This window comes from Lagenorhynchus albirostris, chromosome 12 (genome assembly GCF_949774975.1).
Source record: "Lagenorhynchus albirostris chromosome 12, mLagAlb1.1, whole genome shotgun sequence".
NCBI classification, from domain to species: domain Eukaryota; kingdom Metazoa; phylum Chordata; class Mammalia; order Artiodactyla; family Delphinidae; genus Lagenorhynchus; species Lagenorhynchus albirostris.
In genome coordinates, this window is record NC_083106.1 from 20266376 (window position 1) to 20293143 (window position 26768).

General features: G+C 38.3%; 1 protein-coding gene and 1 non-coding gene across 2 annotated transcripts in view; both read right to left on the reverse strand.

Annotated features, from left to right (window-relative positions):
* Positions 1–26768, reverse strand: part of UTRN (utrophin) — a 499864-nt gene that overhangs the window by 399387 nt on the left and 73709 nt on the right. Inside the window, exon 4 of the mRNA XM_060168281.1 lies at positions 5064–5125. Coding sequence (XP_060024264.1) covers positions 5064–5125 — 62 coding nt within the window. The remainder of the gene's footprint in view (positions 1–5063; positions 5126–26768) is intronic.
* Positions 16665–16771, reverse strand: LOC132530950 (U6 spliceosomal RNA). Its single transcript, XR_009543956.1, has one exon. It is a non-coding gene; the product is annotated as a U6 spliceosomal RNA (small nuclear RNA).

Below are 26768 nucleotides of genomic sequence, written 5' to 3' on the forward strand. Positions count from 1 at the left end.
GTCCTCTTAAGTCCTATCAATTTAAAGTTCAAGTGTGGAATAGTAACTAAATGAAAACTTGGCTCATCTTTGTCTTCGAAAAAGAAAAAGCAGAAATCTGCCCGAAGTGAAGTTCAGCATTTTTAAGTTGGCCTGTTCTCTACCTAACCTTTATTTTCAAACTTCCTTTGACAACCACCTCAGCAAACTGATAAAAGTGCTTCTGCAATGTGTACGTCTCTGCTCTGACAGATGAGCAGCTCTGCAAGTCAGCCAGAGAAAATGCAGGCTCAAAGTCAGAACAAATTTCCCAACACTGGGACCGTGAGGCCTTCACTGCCTCCCTTGGGAAAACAGCTCACTAACAAATGAGGCTCTTAGACTCAGAGTGAACAGAACCCTCAACCTTTACCCACCAGACAGTGGAATAAAGTGGGCTTAATGAGCCAATGCTTTTTTCTGCTTCTGGTTTAAAATATATGAATAGCATGGATCAGGGATTACCACAAGTTTGGGAGGGGGTGGTCCCTGATAGAGTTTTAATTTAGCATTCCTAAGTAATTATAATCTCCTATAATGTTTCACAATAATGCCTCAATATTTCTTAGCAACATGAGGCAAGCTATTACGCTCAAGTGTGTTTTATAGCTAAAGGAATAAAAATCAAGTGACCTGAAAAAAATCGGCTAGTAATTTGCCCAAGGTCACAAATAAATGAGCAGCATATCCAGGAATAAGTATTTAATTTCCTAATTCTGATCTCCTTTAGATAATCATTTTCTCCCGAGCTCTTCATAACTTCTCAAAACCCAACAATCATAAGTTATTCTACACTGTGTTACTTCTCAGGATACCCAGACTCCACAGTGGTGTGTATTCTGTGACATAGTAACAAGGAAGTGTCAGCAAAAAAGAATATATATTTATAGTGAATGCTATCTTAGCTATCAAAATATTATTCAGTATTCTCAAGCTGTTTACCAAATCCCTTATCGAGAAATGAATTGAGCTGGTTTTAAATCTCACTTTTCATCACCATGAATTTAGTAGATGGATCCTATTTGAAGAATCCTATCCCATAAATAAGAGAATCATATGTATTAAATCCAAATGATGATTTAACAATCTCTCCAGCACATCTCCAAGACACCAGGTAAATGCAGAAACTTTGCATCGCTGGATTTGTTTTTGTGAATAAATGGAGCAAAAGCCCCGATGCATTCGTTTCCATGAAATAACACAATTTATGCCATTTTGCACTCAATTCCACACTCTACTCCCATCTAATTCCAATACAACCACTTCCAACCGGTCTATGGATATATACTGTATTAGGTATTTAAATGTATGTTTCTGTCACTGCCATTCATTTATTTATTAAGCCTACAAACACTCACTGGGTGCTTACTAAATGCCAGAAGCCCTGCACCCATGGAGCATACCACTGTCTAGGAAAGAAGAGACAAATATTTTGAGATGCAATTATTTAAAGGACAATTATGATAAGTGCTTCAAAAGCTAACACTTTAAGAATATAGAGCATCGGGCTTCCCTGGTAGCACAGTGGTTGACAGTCTGCCTGCCAATGCAGGGGACATGGGTTCGTGCCCTGGTCTGGGAGGATCCCACATGCCGCGGAGTGGCTGGGCCCGTGAGCCATGGCCGCTGAGCCTGCGTGTCCGGAGCCTGTGCTCCGCAACGGGAGAGGCCACAACAGTGAGAGGCCCGCGTACCGCCCAAAAAAAAAAAAAAAAACCACATGTTTGTATGCAATAAAGGAAAGTTGAAATAAATTTACAACAGATGCAAAAACAAGTCTATCCAAGGGGAAATAATCAATTGCATTCCAGCTACTTTGCATTTTTATGGATAAAGAATCATTTGCATTACTATCTTTTTCTACAACTCACTGAGTTGTACAGTAGCTCAAAGATGATGGAAAGCAGATAACCCAGATGGCTGAGCTGACAGGACTCCCACTAATTTTTCTGCTCATTGTAAAGTCTTTCGCAGTTATTCCTAACTCAGATAATAATGACTTGGCAAACGGGGCTGTCAGAAAAGATGGAGAAAAATGGGCAGTGTTAATGTTGAATGTATATGGCTCTAGATTCAACAAGATTTGGCACTTGAGACTTTGGCTGGCGGCGGGGGGTGGGGGGTGGGGTGCCTCAAGAAGGAGATGTCCAGGGGAGGAATTTAAAACAAATTCCTAAATGGCAGAAGATGCCATCAGGGGCTGTTTGGATTTCTCAGCACAGGGGCACTATTGCTCTGTAGAGGGACTCATACTGCACAGAAGCAGCGGACGCAGTCAATAATTATATTTTAAAGTCCATCAAAATATACCAAAGGCCATGGATAAAAAAGAAATGAAATAAAATCTGTTCCCCTCAATAGGATTTTTTTTTCTCTTGCTAGCCTCTGGATTACTTACTGACACCATGCCCAAATACAACCTTATCCCAACTCAGGAAGAGTCTGTGGGGAGTTTATGGAAATCTCCCAGTTTTAGAACTATTATTCCCTTTCCCAATCACCAGCATGGAAACAGCCAGACTTACGGAATTAAAACAGCCAGAGGAAAGGAAAAAAAGTGGCTGAAGTTTAGTGTGACTGCTATGAGCTCTCCTTTTTTTATATATCCAAATAGTCCTAATTCCTTTGATAAATGTGTTCTAGACCCATCCTAATTTCCTTCTAGACTTTGATTTCTTACTAGAAGTAATCTGAAAGGAAATGTTTCCAGGGTCAGCTCTACTTTGACATTTTTCTCCAAACAAAACAAGCTTTTAACAGTGGCCTTAATAAAAAATTGTTCTTGAAAAAAAATCTAATAGTGGCCTTAATAAAAACTGTTCTTGAAAAACAACAACAACAACAAGCTTTTAGCTTCCATGTCAGTTTACATAACTGGACCTGTTACTAAAAATGATAACATTACCTGGTCTTTTCATTGTCTTGGTAATAATTACAAGCTTCCTGGGGCAAAGAATTTACATGGGACTTAAAGACCTCATTTAAATATTACAAAATAACATATACATTATAAATGTATAAATTTAAATATCAAGTTCACTAAATAAACTATTCTAGTACTACTGGACTTTGTGTTCAGGTCTTTTTAAAGCTATCAATGACCCGTGACAAATATTGAGATACTTCTTGAGAGAATTCGGTTGGGTACAGGACCCAAATGGTCAACAGATACTGAGAACCGTTCGGTGGAAAAGAAGTCACAGGACAATAACTACAGTGAGGATATTTTTAAAGCTCAGAGTGAAGGAGCACCTGGGCAGCACTGAGTTCAAGGTTCTAACTTTGCATGTATCAATAATGGCTGTGGACCTGGAAATGACGTGGATCTGCTGGGCGATGCCCCAGTTCAAAAGTCTATCACGTGCTGTCAAGGTAATGTCTTGTCTGAGCCAAATTCATGGCAATAATGATAAGGTTAAACATTTTCAATTATTCTTTCTCAATTGTCTAAAATCTCAATTGTCTAAAAATCTCTATTCTCCTACTTTTCCCCTTTTTGTGTCCTATCATACTGTCTACCTCTCTCTTGTCTCACAGAACAGGAACAAAAGTAATTCACCTAGTTTCAAATGTTCCCTAAATGTAGGTCTACCAAGACTATGAAGCTTTCAAATCGGTCTTCAAAATCAGTTCTAAGGTAATTCTTCCCCAATGACTCAAATAAGCTCTAAAAACTAGGTCTGCTTAACTTGCTCTACCTAGAAAATGACCATATTATCCTCAGTAATAGTCAGGATGGATAATCTTACACAACTGAGCACTCATGAAACCCTTGGGATAAAATATCTCATGTCCAGACCCTTTTAGTTCCTAAAATTATGTTGCCCATAATCTGGTCACACGAAGATAGATACTTCAAAAGTTTTCAATAATGTTGAATCTAAAGTACCCAGATGTTACCTGTGCCTCTTGAACAAAACAAATAAAAATTTACCAAAAAACACCTATGTCTGCTTTGGAATAATCCCACACATAAAACCACCAATTAAGAGAGTAATTCTTCTTCTTGACCCTCTGTCAAAGTCAGGCAGTTTTCACATTCCTTACATTCTCAGAAGCAAGATAAAATAGCCCTCAACAAAAACTTGCAAAACCTAAAAATACATTGCAATCAGATAACCAACTGTAAATAGTGGGATGTGGAACAATTTTTAAACTGCACTGTTACTCAAAGCAATCCTAAAACATTCTCATTTTGCCTCAAAGAAATACCAATGTTTATTTTCCTGGCCTTTGCAACCTTCTCAAATAGAAAAATATGAAATGTTTGAATTTAAAGCCCCATAACGGGTCTCTCTTTATTTTATCTTGCTATAGTGTAGTTCTATAATCCATTAACCTGAAAATTCTCCTCTCGTCTCAGATTTAGAGGATAAAATTCCAACTCCAATAACCAGTGGATAATTATATTAGAACAAGTTTAAAAATAGCACTATCAATTTCTCTCTTCAGGATTCTCTGTCCCTAAAAAATATTGATCAAAACATTGATTATGTTCCAGGTGGGTTAGAAATGCTGAGATAGAACAGATTTGGGGGAAATAAGTGAGGAAGTTCACAAAAAAAGAAACACAGGGCAGATAAGCATTATGAGCCATAACCATGAGTATGACAATCCCTAAACATTTCTACATGAGGTAGAAAGGCCACCTGAATGATACCAACTTGCTTTTAACCAGGCAAAAATGAAATCATCATCTTTTTAGCTAAGTTAACACGAAATTTCCCCCATGAGATATTATTTCCTAAATGTACCAAGAATTCACAGAGTCCAAAGCAGCACACTGTCACCTTGGTATCTAGAGAATGGTAGGTAAAAATAAAGAGCTGTTTACACCATGAATGTTTGTACCATGAACTGTTTACACCAGAATTTCCATTTAAACATATTATAGAGAGAATAAAGGAAAAATAAATGTATCTGCACACTCAGAAGATTTCTGTTAGGTCAACATTTCATGGGGAAAACTCACTGCACCTCCAACCAAACTCCATCAACCAGAATGAGACATCTGAATCATCAAAGTTTTTGAAATACTCTGTTACCTTTGAAAATCGAGCATTTATCCATTTGGTAAAAGTTTTCTTCTGCACGTCATTGTGTTCATCTGTGGGAGGGAAAAGGAGAGAGAGGGAAACGTATGAGAGTTTGTACCTTTACTCAGGGTGCTAAATAAGATTATCTCCATCCTGGAGAGTTTTAAATTGTCTATTAGTAGAGTTCATGAGGCACAATGATCCACAGCTAATGAAGAAGGGATGGCTGACGAGTTCAGCATGTATGGAGCCTGCTAACGAATGCCTGTAGCAGAGGGAGACCCGGGCACCTTCCCAGGAAGCTGGCCTTCTCACTCCACACCTCAGCATATTACCACCGGCCATTAAACCCACATCCGTGAGGAAAGAATCAGGACTTTAGTTTCAAAGTATTATACGCGATACTTTCTGTTGCATTTTGTTTAAGTGCAGTTTCAGCATGATAAAAATGTTGTAGAACATTCAACACAAAAATCAAAGCTATCCTTTAGCAACTAAGAAACTCATGATTTCCCTCCTTTTCATACAAGTCCTACACCCTCCAAAACAAACACTACTATAAGGTTTATAGCCAATTCCATAACCCGTTTTCCTGTAGTAAGACTGACAGGACAAAGTTTTAACGATCTATAAAAGCAATCTACACATTTTACAAGCCGAGAAATCAGAGTAGTTTTTTTTAAAAAATGACCAACTTTGGTCTGGATTACAAATTCATTTTCCAGGCCACACAAATAAAAACTGACCTTACGAAACTAAAGCATCCTGAACTTCTTGGAGATGGGCAGAGTGACTTAGTTAGGTATAAGGAAGCCATGTAAAATGGGAATAAGTAACACTTACAAGGGCATTGCGGGGATCTGCGGATGTAAGTGGAAAACACTTGGGAAGGAGCTGGCATTGAGCTCTTTGTTGTTGTTCTAGTCATAATTATTATTATAGTATATATGTGAACAAGGCAGATAAATATCCATATTACCCTTTCTGTTACTTCTAATCATATCCTCTTCAACTGCTCCCCAATTCTCTGTTAAAACTAGCAGAGTCATTGTTGGCTTAAATCCTACAAAGCAGCATGTTAACAGTCCCTGAGTAGTTCTGAAAGCTACGTAAGGCATATTTGGAACGGCGCAGAAAGCTGTGGTTCTGTCTGTATATATACACGCTGCTTGTTCCACTACCGTGCATACTGCCAAGCTGCTTCCCACGTGATAACAGCAAAATAATAAGAGAGAAGGCTCAAGTGTGTTCTGCCCTCAACGCATCAGTTTCAAAGGGCTGCCTTCAACCCAGACCTCCTCACTCATCCCTAATAGCATAATTAGACGTTGACCCACTACTTCACTAAGTTGGTGGTACCTTTGGGCCTTACTCTGTTCGGGAAGGAGAGTTTGTAATTAAAAGGTCACTCCTGGAATAAATATAGCAGCAGCGTCAGAAAAGAGTACACTTCTACAGCTCCATAAAGGTAACTGGAGACTGACTCTGAGACACAAAGGGGGCAAGTGGATGAAAAACAAAACGGCTCTCTAAGAAAATTCATGTTACTAATTGTGCTAAGAGGTGGCCTTCCTTCCAGAAAGGACAAGACAGTCAGCATCAGCCTCGATTTCAGGCTTTCTACCATCTGATCAATGCCACATATGAGCCATTTATTAACCAACAGGATTTGTTGACACACTGAATGTCTCAGCCTCGACCATCACACCCGAGAGAGACAGAGCTGAGATTATACGTAGTATATAAAGCAGGAAGACACATCAACCTGTAGAGTGCTGTAGTAGCCCCACCAATATGAATTTAATATTAAATATCAGTCTTCAGAGTACTTGGAAAATCCAATAATTTTGCTATGAACAAAAATATATATAAAGGTCATAAATATTAAATTCTCTTAATTCTGTAAAATTCATACAATTTAATAAGTTTTACCATAAAATGGGGGAAATTTTGAAAAATAAATTTTATTTTACATTTTATATTCATTTTTCTACATTTCTGCATTTTATTTTTTCTTAACCTCTTTTCCAAGCATTTAACCTTCTTATTTTCAAAAACATATTAAAATATCTAATACTGGGTTCCTCTCTAGAGATAGTGTGAACCAAGAAATGAGTACCTGTCACCTTAGCAAATAACTAAGAACCTTCAATTGTATCACATATAGAATGAGATCAAATTTTAAAAATAGGTTCCCATCATACAGAGATGTTTATAAAACTTAAAAGGTAATGTTTCTATGATAGTCTTTATCTTAGGGTCAAAGTCTGAATATGAGTCTAAGTAAATGATATGAAATAAAGTGTTGGCTTGTAAAAGATAAATTGTCTTGCATTCAAACTTTTCAAAAGTACTCCAAAATACATAAACACTCTGCTTTATTCATTTTCCTGGTACAGTTAAAGGGGGAAAAAGGGATTTATATCTCAATAAGCCTTTAGTTCACATTTCCCTTTTCTCAGACAGACAGACAGACAGACACACACACACACACACACACACACACCTCCTATCTTCTACCAGACAGGAATTCAGTAAAAGACAGGAATTAGCCTGCAGCTTTTCAATTATGAGATTTTTAAAATGTAACAAATCTGAACACTTACTGGTATAGAACTGCCCTCCACACCACAAAAAATTATGCTAACAACCTTGGTCCAGGTCTCTGTTTCAGGGAGGCAGAAATTTGCTAGCAAAGTGATAGCAGGACTTAAAATCCTAAATCCCACTATTCTGATTGATCATTTTGCCCTCCTAGAAATTTATACCAGATTTCAAGTCTCAAATTTGTTCAACTCTCCATTATCAAATCAATTAGTTATTTTGATGTTTGCAAAATAAAAATGTGTAAGCAGACAACACAAATTTATATATAACTGGATTATTTATATATGCATTAAGTAAGTGTAATTTACATGCTAAATATATTCTTTCAGGATTCCAAACAAGTGTTTTCTTTAGATTTGGATTTTTTAAAAAAAACATTTCGTCTCTAAAAGCCTTTCTTGGCTTAGTAAATCTTACCCATAACTGACCTTTCTCTATTAGGGGGACAAACACGGGACTGAACTAGGAGAAGAAAAATGTGTTAAATCCCTTAAGGCTGATTTTCCAAATTCTTCCTCTAAATATTTTGCTCTTCTTAAAACGCTTCCGACAAGCTCACACAGATCCAAGGGCCGCTGCCCAGCTTGGAATTTTATTTCTGTGATGGGTAAGAGAAGTGAAGCAAGAAACATCAACAATACCGCCTGATAAAATCTTCAAGGAAACTAGTTTAAATTGTTTTTTCACTTCACCAGCTCAAATGCACATCAAAAATTCTTTTAGCAGAACCTAGCAACAAATGTCAATTTAAATCTTAATCTGGAAATGTGGCAGGGAAATTAGGAGTCGTTTCCCCTATGAAAACACACAAGTCTCAGGAACATGTATACCACCATTAAAACTCTACTACAGGGCTTCCCTGGTGGCACAGTGGTTGAGAGTCTGCCTGCCAATGCAGGGGACACGGGTTCGTGCCCTGGTCTGGGAAGATCCCACATGCCGCGGAACGGCTGGGCCCATAAGCCACGGCCGCTGAGCCTGCGCATCCGGAGCCTGTGCTCTGCAATGGGAGAGGCCACAACAGTGAGAGGCCCGCATACCGCAAAAAAGAAAAAAAAGATGTAACTCCCAGCACATTGTTAAGCAGCTGCAAATCTAGATCATTCGATTAATAGAAAATGTCTCCTCTATTCCCTAAATGGCAAAACTAGTCCTCACTGTCAAACTAATCAGCTAAATTAGACATAATTTCTGACATGGGAAGTCTGACTTTAGTTTTCTATTTAAAAACCGAGTTCAGATTTTAAATATTCCATAATAAAGAAACTACAATTTAAAAAATTAAAATAAAATAAAAACCATGTTCAGGGAATTCCCTGGCGGTCCAGTGGTTAGGAGGTTAGGGCTCGGCGCTTTCACTGCCAAGGCCCAGGTTCAATCCCTAGTCGGGGAACTACGATCCTGCAAGCAGCAAGGTACAGCCAAATAAATAAATAAATTAAAATTTTAAAAATTAAAACCACATTCATATGTACTCCAGGGCAAAAGCTCACTTTAGAATTCTCATTCTAAGGTAGGTGGGTGGATAGATGGTTGGATGAGTAAGGCACTGACTTTTTTTTTTTTTTTTTTTTTTTTTTTTGCGGTACGCGGGCCTCTCATTGCTGTGGCCTCTCCCATTGCGGAGCACAGGCTCCGGACGTGCAGGCTCAGCGGCCATGGCTCACGGGCCCAGCCGCTCCGCATCATATGGGATCTTCCCAGACCGGGGCACAAACCCGTGTCCCCTGCATTGGCAGGTGGACTCTCAACCACTGTGCCACCAGGGAAGCCCCGGCACTGACTATTTTAATAATTCTTAAGGAAGTGTTCTTTGCTTTACATTTTGAAACTGCCCCCTTATTTGGTGCCTCAAAGTAATGCAGCACAGTAAGATTTGGGGAGGGTGAGAGGTGTGTCTTTCTCTTGTAAACCGCAGGAGGGGAATCCTGAAAGGAAAGGTGGGAAAGCAGAAGGCCGGTACCTAAGATGCCTCCTCAAGTTGCTTAAACAACCTGGAAAAGCTGGCCACAAGGGGACACACATATTCCAGTGTGCAAACCACTCTAGGGGCTCATAGTTGTCCCAACCCAAGAAAACACTCCAGAGATGGTGAGCTGTAATTTAATTGGAAAGGCTAAACTCCAGAGGTGGCCACTAAAAAGGCATCAATTATCTGTGCCGCCATTAACACCAGAGCCTCTGCTAATTAATTTAATGAATGTGAGAAATGTGCTTTTACTGAGGCTTGAGAACTGGCATAATTAGAAGATTAGAAACAATCTCCCACTGGTGAATTTAGTGTTATTCAATGCATGTGAATTGGCCAAAATATTTTATAGACATGTCCCAGCATCGATTAAACAATAAAATCTAGCAAGTCTAGGAGGCTAGATCCCTTAAGGCCCTGTGCTCAGCCATTAGCTGGGAGGATTCTAGTTACCCGATGCTGTCTATAAGTCTAACTAAATCTTTTCTCTAAAACAGCATTGTCCAATAGAAATATACATAATTTAAAATTTTCTCGTAGCCACTTTAAAATAAGAGGTAAAAATAATTTTAGTAATACTTAACCCAATACATCAAAATATTGCCATTTCAACATATACTCAATTTACTTTAAACTACTGATATCTTACATTCTTTTTTTCTTACTGTCTTTGAAATTCAGTGTGTATTTCACACTTATAGCACATCTTAGCTTGGACTAGTCACAGCAGCCTTCACGCTGCATTGTACAGCTCTAGAATATTTCTGCATTTCCTGCAACTAAAACCTTCATGTCCTTCAAAAGGACAGAGAGCCTTGGCTTTCCAAGCTCATGAAACAGGCTGCATGAAATTTTTTTTCAGCCTGCTTGCTAATATGCACAGCAGGTTTGGTCCGAAAGTTGCCTTCATTATAACCCTGATAGTAGGACAATGGATACCCTTCACACCCCACTTTTAAGCACAGGGGGCTAATGTTACTGAGCAAAACTATAGCAAAAATTAATGGTTGTGCATAACCAAATTGGTTTTGTCCATTTTATAAGACTTTCGCCTGGAGGGGTGGGATAGGGAGGGTGGGAGGGAGGGAGACGCAAGAGGGAAGAGATATGGGAACATATGTATATGTATAACTGATTCACTTTGTTATAAAGCAGAAACTAACACACCATTGTAAAGCAATTATACCCCAATAAAGATGTTAAAAAAATTTTTTAAACTTTTAAAAAACGAATAGGAAATATTTCTAAGTCTTTCTTATATTCATCATTTAAAGTTTTATATTTCCTACTCTTTTAATGAAAATTAGTTGTTCACCTATTTTGTAGAAAACACTGTGCAAACAGATGGTGACATTTACTGAGCATCAGACCAACTATATTGGTCCCAAAAGAGATCCAAGTGCTGCCTTCAGAAAGCTATCAAGGGGAGGTGTGTGAAGAGTTTTGGGAGAAGGGTGTGAGACAAGTACATAAATAACAGATGGACAACTATAGCTAATATATTAGGTACAGCTACACTTATAAATTCAGAGGAAAAATGTTTCTTCTCGATGGAAGTGAAGAGGAGGTCAGAGAAGAATTCAAGGAATAAATTGCATTTGAATTAGGCCTTGAATTGATATGTTAAAGGCATATAAAAATTGTTAAAAAGGGGCATTTATGGAAGAGAACAGCTGAAGCAAAGTCCTAAAGGCATGAAAAGAACAGGACAGGCAGACAAAAATGTGAGTTGTTTCTCTGGCTGGATGGCTTTAGACCAGAGTTGCAATGCCACTGAATTTTGGAAATAGACTGCAGCTAGACTGTGGAGGATTTTGAATATCAAGCTGAGGGTTTAAACAAGCAAGCAATGTTGGCCACTGACTTTTACTGAGCCAAGGAGTGACACAATCAGAAGTGTCCTGTAGTTGAGTTTAACATGAAAACTAGATTTAGCAGGAAAGGAGACTGGGAGAAAGGAAGCTAGTTTGAGGTATATTATAATCTCCCATACTAGATATCTGAAAGCCTGAAGTAGTGGAGTCGCAATGAGATTAGAAAAAAAGGGATGGATGCAAGAAGTACAGAGTTTTAGAGGTAAGGTTGCCAGGACTTGACTACCAAATTAGCACAAGGGTAATGAAGGAGAGAGTCCAAAAAATTCCCAGGCTTTTAGGTTAACTTGAAGGATGACAGTGCTTCTCTACTTAAAAAAAAACAAAAAACAAAAAAAACATAAGAACAGCACAGGAAAAGAAATGGATTAGGAAAGGAAGTTCTCCTTTGCACCTAATGAATTAGAGATTAGCAGGATATTTCGGTGAAGACACCAAGCAGAACCAGAGCAAATGAGAGGTCTTCACGTGGAGGAGACCACCCCAGAAGCTCAAATTTTCAGAAGAAAGACATAGTCCACCGCGTTAAAGCAAGCTACCGGAGGATCTGGGGGAAAATGAAGCCTGAAAATAGAAAAGTGAACTTAACCCCTAAGACCCAGATGGCATGCGATGTTGTGAGGGAACAGGGAAGCTGGCTTTGGGCTGGCAGACATGTAAATTATTACAAGTTTCCTGGAACAATATAATTACACTGATATTAACATACTTTTAAATTTTATAACCATTGACCCAGAAATTCTGGAAATTTATCTTAAGGAAATCATTAGATACACAAATATTTAGATATCTTTAAAAGGATGTTCTTCAAAGCACACTTGATAATTGAAAAAAATTGTTAATCTAAATGTCCATCCTTGGGGATTATTTAGAAGCATATTTTCATACATAAATACAGCCGTCAAAAATGATACTAGAGAAGAAAATAAAGATATGGAAGGATTTTTCATAATATATTAAGGAATAAAAATGCAGGTCATCAAAGCACACGGTGCTTCATTTATACAATGTATACATATATGACTAGAAAGGTAAGAGCCAAAATATTAGCACTGTTTATTTCTCAGAAGGTCCTGAGAGATTCTTATATTCTATTTTTATTAACTATATTTGCTAATTTCTGAAATGAGTGTATAACACTCTGTACCATTCTTTTCTTTAAAGCACCCATCCTGCAAAAGTTGTAGTTTTCTCCACTTTAATGTGGACAAGTAGGAAGGTTAGAGAATTTGGCAGCTATAAAAATAAACTGAGCTGAGAGGAGGTCTGTCTGCCTGTCTTGTCTGCCTCGGAGCGGGATGGTGAGAATAGGAGACTTCCATGTAACTGTAATTACATGCAGACAGGAAGGATCTAGGAGGGAGGGAGAGATGTTAGATGCCAACACTGAGTACCCAAGAAGGGCTCCCTTATGGATCCAAACCTCAGAGGATGAGTGAGAGAAATGTATCAGGATCCATACTCCTAAATTAGATGCAGTTAAGACCACGTATTTCTAAAAATGAAACTCTCCAGGTTAAGCTGCTTTTACTTATATCTGTCTTTCCAGTGAATTTTCCACTTCAGCCTGAAGAGATAATTGGCTATATGTAAAATAACTGTGCCAAGTCGGCCGATCTCTCCCCATCTTCTAGTCCATTCACTATGGAAACACTGGTGAAGAGGGAATTGCATCACTTAAAATACACCTTTTGAAATAAAGTATTCCTAGGCAAAATGATCAGCGCACTGATCAGCTATTAAGACGAGAAGACAGAAGAGAAGATTAATGCAAAACATAAAGTTATTGACAGATTACACAAGCTACCTAGACTTTCTCAAAACCTCGTATTTTACTGACTTTCAGAAAAAGAACACATATCTGGGAGAAAAATGAGGAGTATTTGTCCTTTGTTCATATACTTTAATAACATGCCGTATAAATGCAATTTTTAAATAAGAAAAATAGAGTATTTCAGAAGTAGTTTTTTAAACTTTTTTCTCTATTTTAGAATGTTTTAACATTGAGCCACAACAAGTTAAAACCAAGACGTAAGATAATTTTTTAAAAATGAAGTCATTTTAATAAATTTTCAAAATTGCAAGTCCATTAAAATGCAATCCTTTGCCCAAGATATTTATAATAAGCAGGAAGAACATGACAGAAAGGAACACTGTTTCCCCTTAAAAACTCAGGGGTAGGACTTCCCTGGTGGCGCAGTGGTTAGGAATCTGCCTGCCAATACAGGGGACACAGGTTCAATCCCTGGTCCGGGAAGATCCCACATGCCGCGGAGCAACTGAGCCCCTGCACCACAACTACTGAGCCTGTGCTCTAGAGTCCGTGAGCCACACTACTGAGCCCGCATGCCACAACTACTGAAGCCCGGGCACCTAGAGCCCATGCTCTGCAACAAGAGAAATCACCGCAGTAAGAAGCTCACACACTGCAACAAAGACTAGCCCCCACTTGCCGCAACTAGAGAAAGCCCACGCGCAGCAACGAAGATCTAATGCAGCCAAAAATAAATAAATAAAGAGTAAATTTATAAAACAAAAAACTCAGGGGTAAAGATTTTTCCCACGAAACTCACAGTTAAGAAATCAGCCCATGGGGCTTCCCTGGTGGCATAGTGGTTAAGAATCCGCCTGCCAATTCAGGGGACACGGGTTCAAGCCCTAGTCCGGGAAGATTCCACATGCCGCGAAGCAACTAAGCCCATACACCACAACTATTGGGCCTGCGCTCTAGAGCCCGCGAGCCACAACTACTGAGCCTGCGTGCCACAACTACTGAAGCCCGCGTACCTAGAGCCTGTGCTCCACAACAAGAGAGGCCACTGCGATGAGAAGCCCAGGCACTGCAACGAAGAGTAGCCCCCACTTCCTGCAACTAGAGAAAGCCCGCGTAGCAACAAAGACTCAACACAGCCAAAAATAAATTAATTAATTAAAAAAAGAAAAGAAGAAATCAGCCCATGAAGCACAGCACTGTTTGCTTCAAAGTGTACAAACTGAAAGTTAATGAGTAAAATAATTTAAATATAGCCTTATATTGAAAAATGCATACTCCCTCATTTTCAACTTACATAACTATATAAAAAGTTCACAAGAGTTATTAATAATTTTTATTGAAAAGCTTATTCAGGTAGGGTTGGATAAGGGAGATAAAAGATGAAATCCACAGCATGAACAAAAATGCAAGAAACCACTCCCCCAGCACACTAATGTTATCCTCTATGATCATTTATCCTCTAAGTCACTTTTTTTTTTTTTAATTTTTGGCCACACAGTGCAGGATGTGGGATCTTAGTTCCCCGACCAGGGATCAAACTCGCGCCCCCTGCATTGGAAGCACAGAGACTTAACCACTGGACCGCCTGGAAAGTCCCTATATCACTGTTGAAAATTAGGATCCTGCCTCAAATCAGCACTATCTTTATTTAATAGTCTCTACTGTGGGTCTGATATTTACTTGTCTTTTTTTTGAAAATTTGTAAATTCAATCTATACCATCTCTGGGAATAGCGAAACTTGGTAATTCTTTTCTATATATAATAGATCTTCCTTTCCTTCGTCTTAAATGTACCTCATTAAAGCATCAAAAAGTCTAGATTAATTAAACTTAGTTGAAGATTAATTAATTCAGTTGAAGATTAGAAGAACAATTCTTGTTTGCTCTTCTGAAACAAATGATTTTATAGCCAGTGATTACATCTTCTCTCCACTTTCATGATTTTAGACTGTTAGTCAGTTTTATAAAAACACCAAAAGCATTTGCTCCACGACTTAGGTTTCCTTACTAGACTTCGCTCACTGTAAAATCATTTCTGAAGTAGGAGACTAGAATCTTAGAGAGTAATCCATGTGCACAGTCAACACAGCTTTGCATAGAAAGGATATGTTCTCTGTTTTGTTTCATATTTCCTTTCTAATGACACCCTATAAACTAGAGTTCTTTTACATTGCAGCAACCCAATGGCCAGTGTCTTCTGAGAAACTACAGTTGCCCCTTCTCTTCCATCATCCTAGACATAAAATATAATTCATGATGACAAAGTTTTCTTGAAGTGAGCAAGAGAGTGAATCAAACAAAAAGATTTGGACAGGGCTTCCCTGGTGGCGCAGTGGTTGAGAGTCCGCCTGCTGATGCAGGGGACATGGGTTCGTGCCCCGGTCAGGGAAGATCCCACAGGCTGCGGAGCGGCTAGGCCCATGAGCCATGGCCGCTGAGCCTGCGCGTCCGGAGCCTGTGCTCCGCAACGGGAGAGGCCACAAGAGTGAGAGGCCCGCGTACCGCAAAAAAAAAAAAAAGATTTGGACAGATAATCTTTCTTCAAAGCATTAGCACTTCCCTCAGGACAAGGGTAAACTAGCAAACCTGACTGAAACTGAGTTAAAAGCACACGCAATAATATGCCCCAAAGAATTGAAAGCAGGATCTTGAAGAAACATCTGCACACCCATATTCATAGCAGTATTATTCACAAGAGCTAAAAAGTGGAAGCAACCCCAGTGTCCACCTATGGATGAATGGACAAAATATGGCATATACTGACAATGGAATAATATTAGCCTTTTAAAACGGAAGAAAATTCTGATACACTGTACAACATGGATAAACCTTGAGGACATTTTGCCAAATGAAATAAGCCAATCACAAAAAGAGAAATACTGCATGATTCCATTTATATGAGGTGCCTACAGTAGTCAGATTTATAAAGACAGAAAGTAGAATGGTGGTTTCCAGAAACTGGGGGGAGACTGGGATTGGGAGTCATTGTTTAATAGGTACAGACTTTCCATTCTGCAAGATAAAATGAGTTATGGAGGTAGATGGTGGTCATAGCTACACAACAATGTAAATGTACTTAATACCACTGTTTACTTAGAAATGGTTACAATGGTAAATTTTATGTTATATGTATTGCACCACAAAAAAAAAAAATTTAGGGATAAAAAGCACATGCAATAAACATTTTTCGTTTCTGTTTCAACCCGGTTTTCAAAGAAGAAATATTTAGTATGTCTCAACTCATACATTCCCCAATAAGACGAATGAGGAAATTTCACTTGGTTCCAATTTCATCTTTTTTTTTTAACAACTTTATTGGAATATAAATGCTCTACAATGGTGTGTTAGTTTCTGCTTTAAAACAAAGTGAATCAGCCATACATATAAAAACTATGGAACGCTTCATGAATTTGCATGTCATCCTTGCACAGGGGCCGTGCTAGTCTTCTCTGTATCATTCCAATTTTAGTATATGTGCTGACAAAGTGAGGACCCAATTTCATCTTTTTTTTTTTTTTTTTTTTTTTTTTTTTGCGGTACGCGGGCCTCTCACTGTTGTGGCCTCTCCCGTTGAGGAGCACAGGCTCCGGACACGCAGGCTCAGCGGCCATGGCTCACGGGCCCAGCCGCTCCGCAGCATGTGGGATCTTCCCAGTCCGGGGCACAAACCCATGTCCCCTGCATCGGCAGGCGAACTCTCAACCACTGCACCACCAGGGAAGCCCTAAAACTCATATTTTTAACATATTCCTTTGGAATATAAAGTCAGATATTCTGAATTCTAGAATCAGAATTTTCACTATGACCATGCCTCTGGTTATCTCACTCCAGAGGAAAGCATTTGTTCAAACTCACTGTGGTAGATACTGCTGTTTACCTACTCAATCATCCTTTTCCCCTTTCTTGCTTACAAATCTAACCTCATTTTTTTTTCCCCCTTGAAGCAAGATAGCCAGTTATAATACTCACCTCCTCTTGAAACTAAGGATAACCATATGGCTCAGTTGGGGCCGATGGTGAGCCAAAGCCATGTGCATAACTCATTCTGGGATCAGATCCTCCAGCCTCAGTCAAGCCTGCGGCCCTGGTCAACAACTTGACTGCAGCCTCATGAGAGTCCCTTGGCCAGAATCACCTGGCAAAGCCACTCCCAAACTCCTGACCCAGAAAACCTCATGAGACAGTAAATATTTGTTGTTTTAAGCTGCTAAAGCTTGGGGTAATTTGTTATACAGCAATGGATAACTAATACAGATCTGATGCTAAGTTTCAGAGCAATTTGTTATGCAGCAAGAGATAAATAACACAGCACGTATCCAACCGTCAATCTGACACCTGCACTGAGATATCTCACAGACTCATTTCAAACTTAACACATCTGAAACTGAACTGTTGGTCTTCTCTCAAATCAATTCTGTCTCCAGTCTTTCTTAACTCAGTACACAACACCGTAAACTACCCTCTTGTTCATGCCAGGACCCTGAAACCAGTCCTTAGCATTCCACAATCTATCTACTACCACAATCTATCACCAATTTCTGTTGGTCCCAAATTCCTAAATATACTTTAACTCCGCCCACAACTCTTCATCTCCCAGTCATCCCCCAGTCTGAGCTACTGTTATCTCCTGCTTGGAATCCACTAACGTAATGCCAATAACCTGACACCATCTCCTAATGTCTGCTCTTGTTCCTTTTCAATCCACTTTCTAAATGCTGGCCAGCTTGACAATGAACTCTGGAACAATTAAATTAACACGGTTTACAAAGCTCTGAATTATCTGACCCCTACCTATGCCAAGTCTAATCTTGCAATACTCTCCCCTCCTCTCAGTAGCTCCAGCCACACTGGCCTTTGTGTTACTCAGATGCACCCAGCCCTTTCCTGCCCCAGGATATTTGCTCATGCTGCTCTGCCTGCTTATAGCCCATTGTCAACCTGCTTAACTCCTATGGCTATTTCAGATCTAATTTTAAACATCTTTTCTTCTGGACCTCCCCAGTCTCTCAAAGTACCCTGTTTTCTTTTCCTTTGCACCCTATACCTATCTCAATTTGATTACCTATTGATTTGTGTAAGTCCATGAGGGCAAGAAAAGTCTACTTTGATTGCCATAGTATATGCAGCTCCCAATACACGTTGTCGATTTTAAAAATTATTGAATGAATGTATTTAATATGTTCATTAAGTCCAAACAAACTGTATATTGACTATAATTCAATCTAGACTTATAAATTGTCCACTTCAATAAAAGAACATGATTCTATTATATCTATGGCCTTTTCATCCCTCTGCAAAATTCTAAAACCACGATCACTGAGATAACCCAGATTTTCTTTCTCATTTCCTCTTTTCCACGTGTCTAAAGATCATTTTATTATGAGCAGAGAGTGAAAATGTGACTTCTAGAAACACTGAAAAGAAGAAAAGCCATAATTAAAAGAGTGCCTAAAGGCAGACAAGAAAAGCAATTCTAAAGCTCATTAGAAAATTAAATTGACCCCTGATTCATCTAAATAAGAACATTTTATCCCCCTGTTTAGAGTTTTGATGAACAATCACTTCCCTTTCCAAAGCCTGGCTGATTTGTAAAGGCAGGAGGATCATGACTGCACAAGATTGTTTTTTGATGAAGAAATCAGAGACCTGCTGATGGGAGAACCAAGAAATACTAATAAGGGCAAGCTGGAGCACACGTAAAGCAACCATACCCACTTACTCTCTTCCAGTAAATATTATACTACGCTGACTTGCAACCGGAGAAGAAGTAGGTCTGGAAGCAGACAGCGTGGGTTCTGAGGCCAAGCCACACGCAGGGAGCAGCCCTACAATCATGTCGGCAGCAGCTAACCAGAAAAGAAACTGTGCAGGGCCCTCATGGTGGAAAGAAATAGAAACCACACACGAGTCGTTCTCCCTACATTCATACACACAGACCGTCAGCCCAGCCCCAAGACTACATTCCAAGATCACATGGGTTTACGTACAAACACATAATTGTGCCAAACTTTGATAAACGGCACATATTTTAACTTAACAGATTTATGTGAATACATACTAGTAAACTACAATCTCAATTATAAATACATGTTATAATATATTACACACATGTACACAGAAATTACGGTAAGTTTTTTACTTCACTAAAAGTGCAATTTTAATAAAAGAATTTAACCAAAGACACCTATGGCAGTTGTACACATAATTCCTTAATGTATAAATTACCAGAACTCACCGTTTATTTTTTTTCTAAATAAGAATATAAATAATATAAATATTTAGGACACAATTACTATAGAAATTTTCAAATCAAAACAGTAACCATATATAATGTATTCATATATACATAAATAAGATTTTAGTATTAATACTCATGTTAAACATACAATTTTAAAAAGGCTGCTACCCCTTGTGTGGCAAGAAAAAAAAGTCATGCCATAAAACTGCCATGCAGAAGGTGGCAACTGTCAGAGACAAGCCTGTGCTCTAGAACAGAAAAGAGGTACCGCACACAGCACCCAGGCAGGAACTAGGAAACAAGAATACCAGTTTTTTTTTCTCCTCTCCTTTTTTTTTTAACATCTTTATTGGAGTATAATTGCTTTACAATGGTGTGTTAGTTGCTGCTGTATAACAAAGTGAATCAGCTATACATATACATATATCCCCATATCTCCTCCCTCTTGCGTCTCCCTCCCACCCTCCCTATCCCAGCCCTCTAGGTGGTCACAAAACACTGAGCTGATCTCCCTGTGCTATGCGGCTGCTTCCCACTAGCTCTCTATTTTACATTTGGTAGTGTATATATGTCCATGCCACTCTCTCACTTCGTCCCAGCTTACCCTTTCCCCTCCCTGTGTCCTCAAGTCCATTCTCTATGTCTGCGTCTTTATTCCTGTCCTGCCCCTAGGTTCTTCAGAACTTTTTTTTTTTTTAAGATTCCATATATATGTGTTAGCATACAAAGAATACCAGCTTTAAGGCCATCAAGGGACACACTCCAACCAGCAAGCAAGACCAAAGCATCTAATTGGCAGGGCAACCAGGTGGGTCCCCACTAGGAAAGAGTCAGTGTAACAGCTTTATCAAAGGTCAAAGTGAAGTAGTAAAGCAACAGCCAGGCAAATCAGACTAAGTAGAGATATATAATAATCAAAGACAAGCCAAACAAGGTCACACATTCAAAGAAAGAGCCTGGCCAAAAAAAAAAGTCACCATGACACCCAGCTACAAGGAAACTGAAATGATCTTCTGTTGATATTGATAGTAACAAAATCAGAACATCCTTTAAGCTTGAGGGAGTAAATCTAGAAACACAGCTCAGATCAATTTTAGATCCTCAAATAGGCAGATAATGTGCAATTCCCTAGCCATAATCAAATATTCTAACATGTTATAAACCAGAATGTACTAAAGTTTGTATACTTGCATAAATACCATTTAATCCTGAAAACCATGAAATGCTCCCAAGTCTCATCTATTAATAGTTCTAAAAGGATCAGTGTAGAGAATACCATAGACATATTTAGCAAAGTCCAAATGTTATTCCAGATAACTGACTACGTAAAGACTCGATTTTGACATATATTTTAGATAAAATGTTGTCAAAAAACATCCAAGTGTGTTTATGTTAACATGTTGTACTACTGTAAGTCCCATACTATGTAGCTATTGCCCAGAAGGAGAAAAATTACTAGTTTAACAGTGGGAAGAAAAATATTAAAAGGAGATTTCATCAAGATTGAGGAATTCCTCTAGATTATCCTATTCTTGGTTTCTCTGCTTTCTCTTCATCATAAGAGTTGAGTGTGGCCAATCAGATAAATCAAATGAAAGAGAGTAAAAAGAAAAAAAAATCTATAAATGCCATATGACCTGCCAAGAAGTACTTTATTTTATACTAAGAAGATGCAGTGCAAGCAAATGGAAAAAACACACTCACAATAATTCAAAGGCTTTCCATCACAGAACCTGTTCACAACTGCAGATCTTGAAAAACATTTTACAAGCACCAAACTGCTAACATTTGTGTAATTTGAAGAAAAGAACTAGAAATAATATAAGCACATTACAAGAAATTATCCTTTTATAATAATAATGAAAATAATGATAGCAGTAGAAGTAGTTAATAGGTGCAGAGTTCTTACCATATGAAGGCATGGTACCACTCCCCCTGCATTATCTCATTTTTTTGTCAACTGAGATATAGTTCACATGCCACAAAATCCATACATTTGAAGTGTACAATTCAGCAGTTTTTAGTATATTTGCAAAGTTATGCAACAATCATCACTATCTAATTCCAGAACATTTTCATTATCCCCCATACCCTGTACCCATTATCAGTCATTCCCCATTCCCTCCCCTCCCCGAGCCCTAGGCAACCACTCATCTACTTTCTACGGATTTTCCTATTCTAGACATTTCACATAAATAGATTATATGATATGTGGCCTTTTGTGCCAGGCTTCCTTCACTTAGCATTATGTTTCCAAGGTTCGTGCTTGTATCAATACTACATTGCTTTTTATGGCTAAGTAATGTTCCCTTGTATGGAGAGACCACATTTTGTTGATCCATTCGTCAGCTGATGGGCATTCTGGTTGTTTCCACCTTTTGCCTATTACGAAGAATGCTGCTATGAACATCTGTGAACAAGTTTTTGCATGGACTTATGTTTTCAATTCTCTTGGGGATGTAACTTAGAGTGGAATTGCTGAGTTAGATAATGCAACATTTAACTTTTTGAGGAACCAGCAGTTTTCCAAAGATACTGTACCCATTCGACATTTCCACCAGCAGTGCATGAGGGTCCACATCCTCATCAACACTTCTTTCCCATATTTTTTATTATACTCATCCTAGTAGAATCTCATTGTGATTTTGATTTGCCTTTCCCTAAAGACTAATGATGTTGAACATATTTTTCACAAGCTTATTGGCCACTTGTATATCTTTGGAGAAATGTCTATTCAAAAATTAGCCCACTTTTCTGCTGGGCTATTTGTCTTTTTATTGTTGAGTTATAAGAATTCTTTATATATTCTGGATCCTAGATCCTTATCAGAAATACAATTTGCAAATATTTTCTCCCATTCCCTGGATTGTCTTTTCACTTGCGTTATCTTATTCAATCCTCGTAACAACCATGAGTTTGTCCTATGAGTATCCCCCATTTTATTGATGAGGAAACAGTTACTAAACTTACCCGAGGCTTCATAGCTAATAAGAGTTGAAGAAGAGATTCCAACCCAGGCAGTCTGCCTCCACTCATTAGTAGGATGTACTGTCACAAACACTGAGCTCATTAGGTGCTATAGCGTTAGGCACTAAATAAATAAGCAGGATTAAAAATAATTAAATTAAAAAGAAACAGTATTACTGATGCTTTGCATAGAAATTACCAGAGGGCCCTCCTCTTGTTTATACCAGTCTTCTTGAGAAGAAAGAGTAGCTTAAAATAAAGCACATTCAGCCTTACAAGGCAAAACTTGGCCTCTAAACAGTGCCTATTCTTTTCAATTGTAGGAAACTTTCTTATTGAGTTATGTAGTTGAAACAAAGGAATTCAGAATACAAGTGGTATTTTTGCTGAGACTGAAACACTGTAAATCATCACAGTGGGTATTGTGTTAGGGGGAGGCCTATTTCTTGGCCAACAACCTCCTCTGTTCAAAATGTATGCCTTCTCCAGCTCTACACAACCACTCTGTGAGAAGATGAACAAAGCAGAGTTTGAGCAACGACGATGTCATTCCGACCAGTCGCTCCTTCTCTCCTCTTATTTCTGCCACCAACCATGTTCAATATAAAAGTCAATCTACAAATAATTTTAGTATGTCTGTAGAATTATGCTCATGCTAAATAAAGGGTGAAGTAGTGCTTTTAAAGGAATATGCTAGATCTACCAATACTGGCATAGAAAGGGATTCAATACGTATAGCTAAAGCAGAAACAAAAAACAAAACAAAAACAGCTGTAAAACAATATGATTTTATATTTATTAAAAATAGGCATTATGACTATATATTATAATACATCTGCTAGCATATGCATACAAACCAAAAAAAAAAAAAAAATCATCTAATGATGGAGATTTCCCTCCCTGGGAGTAGGGCATAATTTTTATGTGATGAAATGGTTGACTTTTTAAACATATATACATAATATTTTGTTTTTTAAAAAAAGGGTAGCATTCTCTCCAAAAATCCTACAAACCTTAAAAGCCATGGAAATGAATGAACACATATGAATAAAATGAACAAATGAACAAAAGGTTATATTTTGTTCTATATCTGGAGAAGTTTTAGTGACTTTACAAACTTCTTAAAGTTGTGAGAAAAACTGTGTACTTGCAAATGTGATCTGGAGTGGTGGCAGAAATTCCATAGTTCCTAACAATTTTTAAATGACTCCCTGACCCAGAAAAAAGTTTAAGAACTTTATCTCAAAAGATTATTATAAGGTCTCATTTTATAAAAGGTCAAGACAGATAACAAATCTTTGTTTTATCAGATAACAAAGCAAAATCCCTTAAGCCAAATACAGTAGAGACATCTTCTAAATCATGAAAAAATAGTCACTAGGTCTCTTTTAGGTCCTCCTCTGTAATTCTTAGGATGACCCTAAGCCAATCGCATTTTTAAGCTTATAATTTACAGTTGTTTCTAAACGCTAAAAAAATGTGTCTCTTTCCTTTGGATACAACAGAAACACCTTTCCCAAAGCAAAAAGAGAGGGAGGGAGAGACAGAGAGAAAGTCCACCCTATGAAAACTAACTTTAACCACATATACAAACAAATTATCTGGTTCCTTCCTTTAAATATTGTTTATTGAGCATCTACTACAAGTCAGACCCACTATTCTCTAGTTAATGTCATTCTTATTTGTTATAGCCCAAGGTTTTTCCTTCTTTCTTCTACTTGATGCAAAATACAAAAACTGAAGGAATGAATATCCAGCACCAGGCCATCTTAAATGTCCATGTGATCATTCTCAACTGCCTGTACAAAGGCTCTTTATGGGAAATGAAAAGGAAGAGCAGTGATAAACTTACAGGACTTCAATCCTTAGACAACTAAGGATTACCAGTAATAAAAGAAACACAAACTTCCTCTTATAAGGGGGCTTAACATTCCTAGACTTCTTCTCTTGGCCTTCATCCAGCAAATAATTATCTCCTTGAAGATAAGTTTCTCCTTCTAAGTAAAGGGTAATCAAATTTATCATAGGAAAACAAAAGACTTAGGCAGTGTCTAAGCTAGTAGGTTATTAAACTGACATCGACTTGTCTACGACAAAACCCTTCTTCCATTCTAACAGTAAACTGAGTATTTCTGAAATGTATACTTTCTAAAAATTATTCTAAATATTATTATTCTAAAAGTTCTAAATATTATTCAATGACAATTGCCTTATCTATATAATGATGACTGGGATGGAGGCCAGAAAAAAATCATATGTATAAAATTATCAAGGAAAGGGCTTCCCTGGTGGCGCAGTGGTTGAGAGTCCGCCTGCCGATGCAGAGGACACGGGTTCGTGCCCCGGTCCGGGAAGATCCCACATGCCGCGGAGCGGCTGGGCCCGTGAGCCATGGCCGCTGAGCCTGCGCGTCTGGAGCCTCTGCTCCGCAACAGGAGAGGCCACAACAGTGAGAGGCCCGCATACCAAAAAAAAAAAAAAAATTATCAAGGAAGAAGTGATGTGTCTAAGTGACATCTATTATTGTCTTGGAAGTATTTTCTTAATAAATCCTTGACTCATATGTAAGTCCTTAAGACCATAAGTAGAGATTTCTTGGAAGTAATATCTCCCATAGGTATGTTCCTTAGTTCAAACTAAATTAACATAAATTTTACTACTATAGCACATCAACTTTTATATTCATATGATAATTATAATGTCCAAGTTCTTAGGCCAACAGTAGAATACAATGAACATAAAATCTCTAGCACCTGCCTTAATACTGATTGACCTAAAATAAATTTCTCCCAAAGGTCAAACTCACTGGATTTGCAAATGAACAAAGAAGAACCCTGTTAACTAACCTCTGACCTTCTTCCCTTTTCATAAAATGAGTCATTTAATTTGGCTACTCGTTTTGTTCCCAAATACACTTCAACATCATGTTTCTCCTTAGTAACATCCTGCCAAATGACACTTTGAGAGAAAACCATTAAATCACATTAACTGAAGTATATGGCTTCAGAATAAAGTGTAAAAAGTGGAGACTCATGAGTGGTTTACATGTTTTTGTCACAGCGAAGTTAAGTCTACTCTTTATGATCCATTCCAGAACTGCAATCCCATGCTGTCTTTCCAGCTGAAAGCACATGGGTCATTCCCTCCCTTTTCCCCATCATGAGATAAACATACAGATCATAATATAACACACACACACACACACACACACACACACACACTTCTTCCAGCGTTTTTAAAAATTAATTATAAGTCAGCTGCCAAAAGAAAGTGACATTTATTTCGGACAAGCAGGAATGACTGGGGAATTAACCACCACGCCAAATTCTTTGCGCAGGTCCTTTTTTTTTTTTAGGTCCTCCTCTGTAATTCTTAGGATGACCCTAAGCCAATCGTATTTTTAAGCTTATAATTTACAGTTCTTTCTAAACGCTAGAAAGAACTGTGAAAAAAAAAAAGAAAAGAAAATGCAAATCAAGAGTTATCCACCACAACGTGAGAAGGACTTGACCCACCATTGCTAGTTTTGAAGACGAAGGAGACTGTGAGCCAGGGAACATGGGCAGCCTCTTGTAGCTGGAAAAGACAAGGAAACTGATTCTCCCCTAGGGCTTCCAGGAGGAATACAGGCCTGCCAACACCCTGATTTTGGTACAGTGAGACCAGTGTCTAACTTCTGACCTCCAGAGCTGTAAGATAATAAATTTGTATTGGTTTAAGCCATCAAATTCATACTAATTTGCTACAGCAGCAATAGGAAACAAACACACCCACTCATCTGCAATATTTCTCAGTCATTCACCCTTGCCTGTGAATCACAAACTTGGAAATATAAAATCAGAAGTAGTACCACAAAGCAGGGAGAGCAAAGCTGTAGATATCCAAGCTTCTATACAGATCAGCACCTACTGACAAAGCCTACACAGGGTGTAATCCCACATGAGCTAAACCAAAAGAATGAAATTTGGCCTAAGAGCCTCCTTTTATCTTTCAAGGGAAAAATAACTAGGAAAAAAACCCACAAAACAGACAGCAAGGGAGACGCAGGTCACAATCAGAAGCAATTTCTGCAGGTATCAGCTGAGCTCCGAAACTAGAAACCGACACTGCAAATTCAACAACAGGGAAGAATCATTCACACACAGGTTCTCTCAATCACAGCTACACCCAGGGAGAAGAGTTAGCTCAGCTTTTGGCAGCAGAATCCTAAATATTGAAAAACATGAAGTGAGTTTGCCATAACTCAAGTTAATTCTTCAACAGAACCAAGATATTCCCAAGCTAC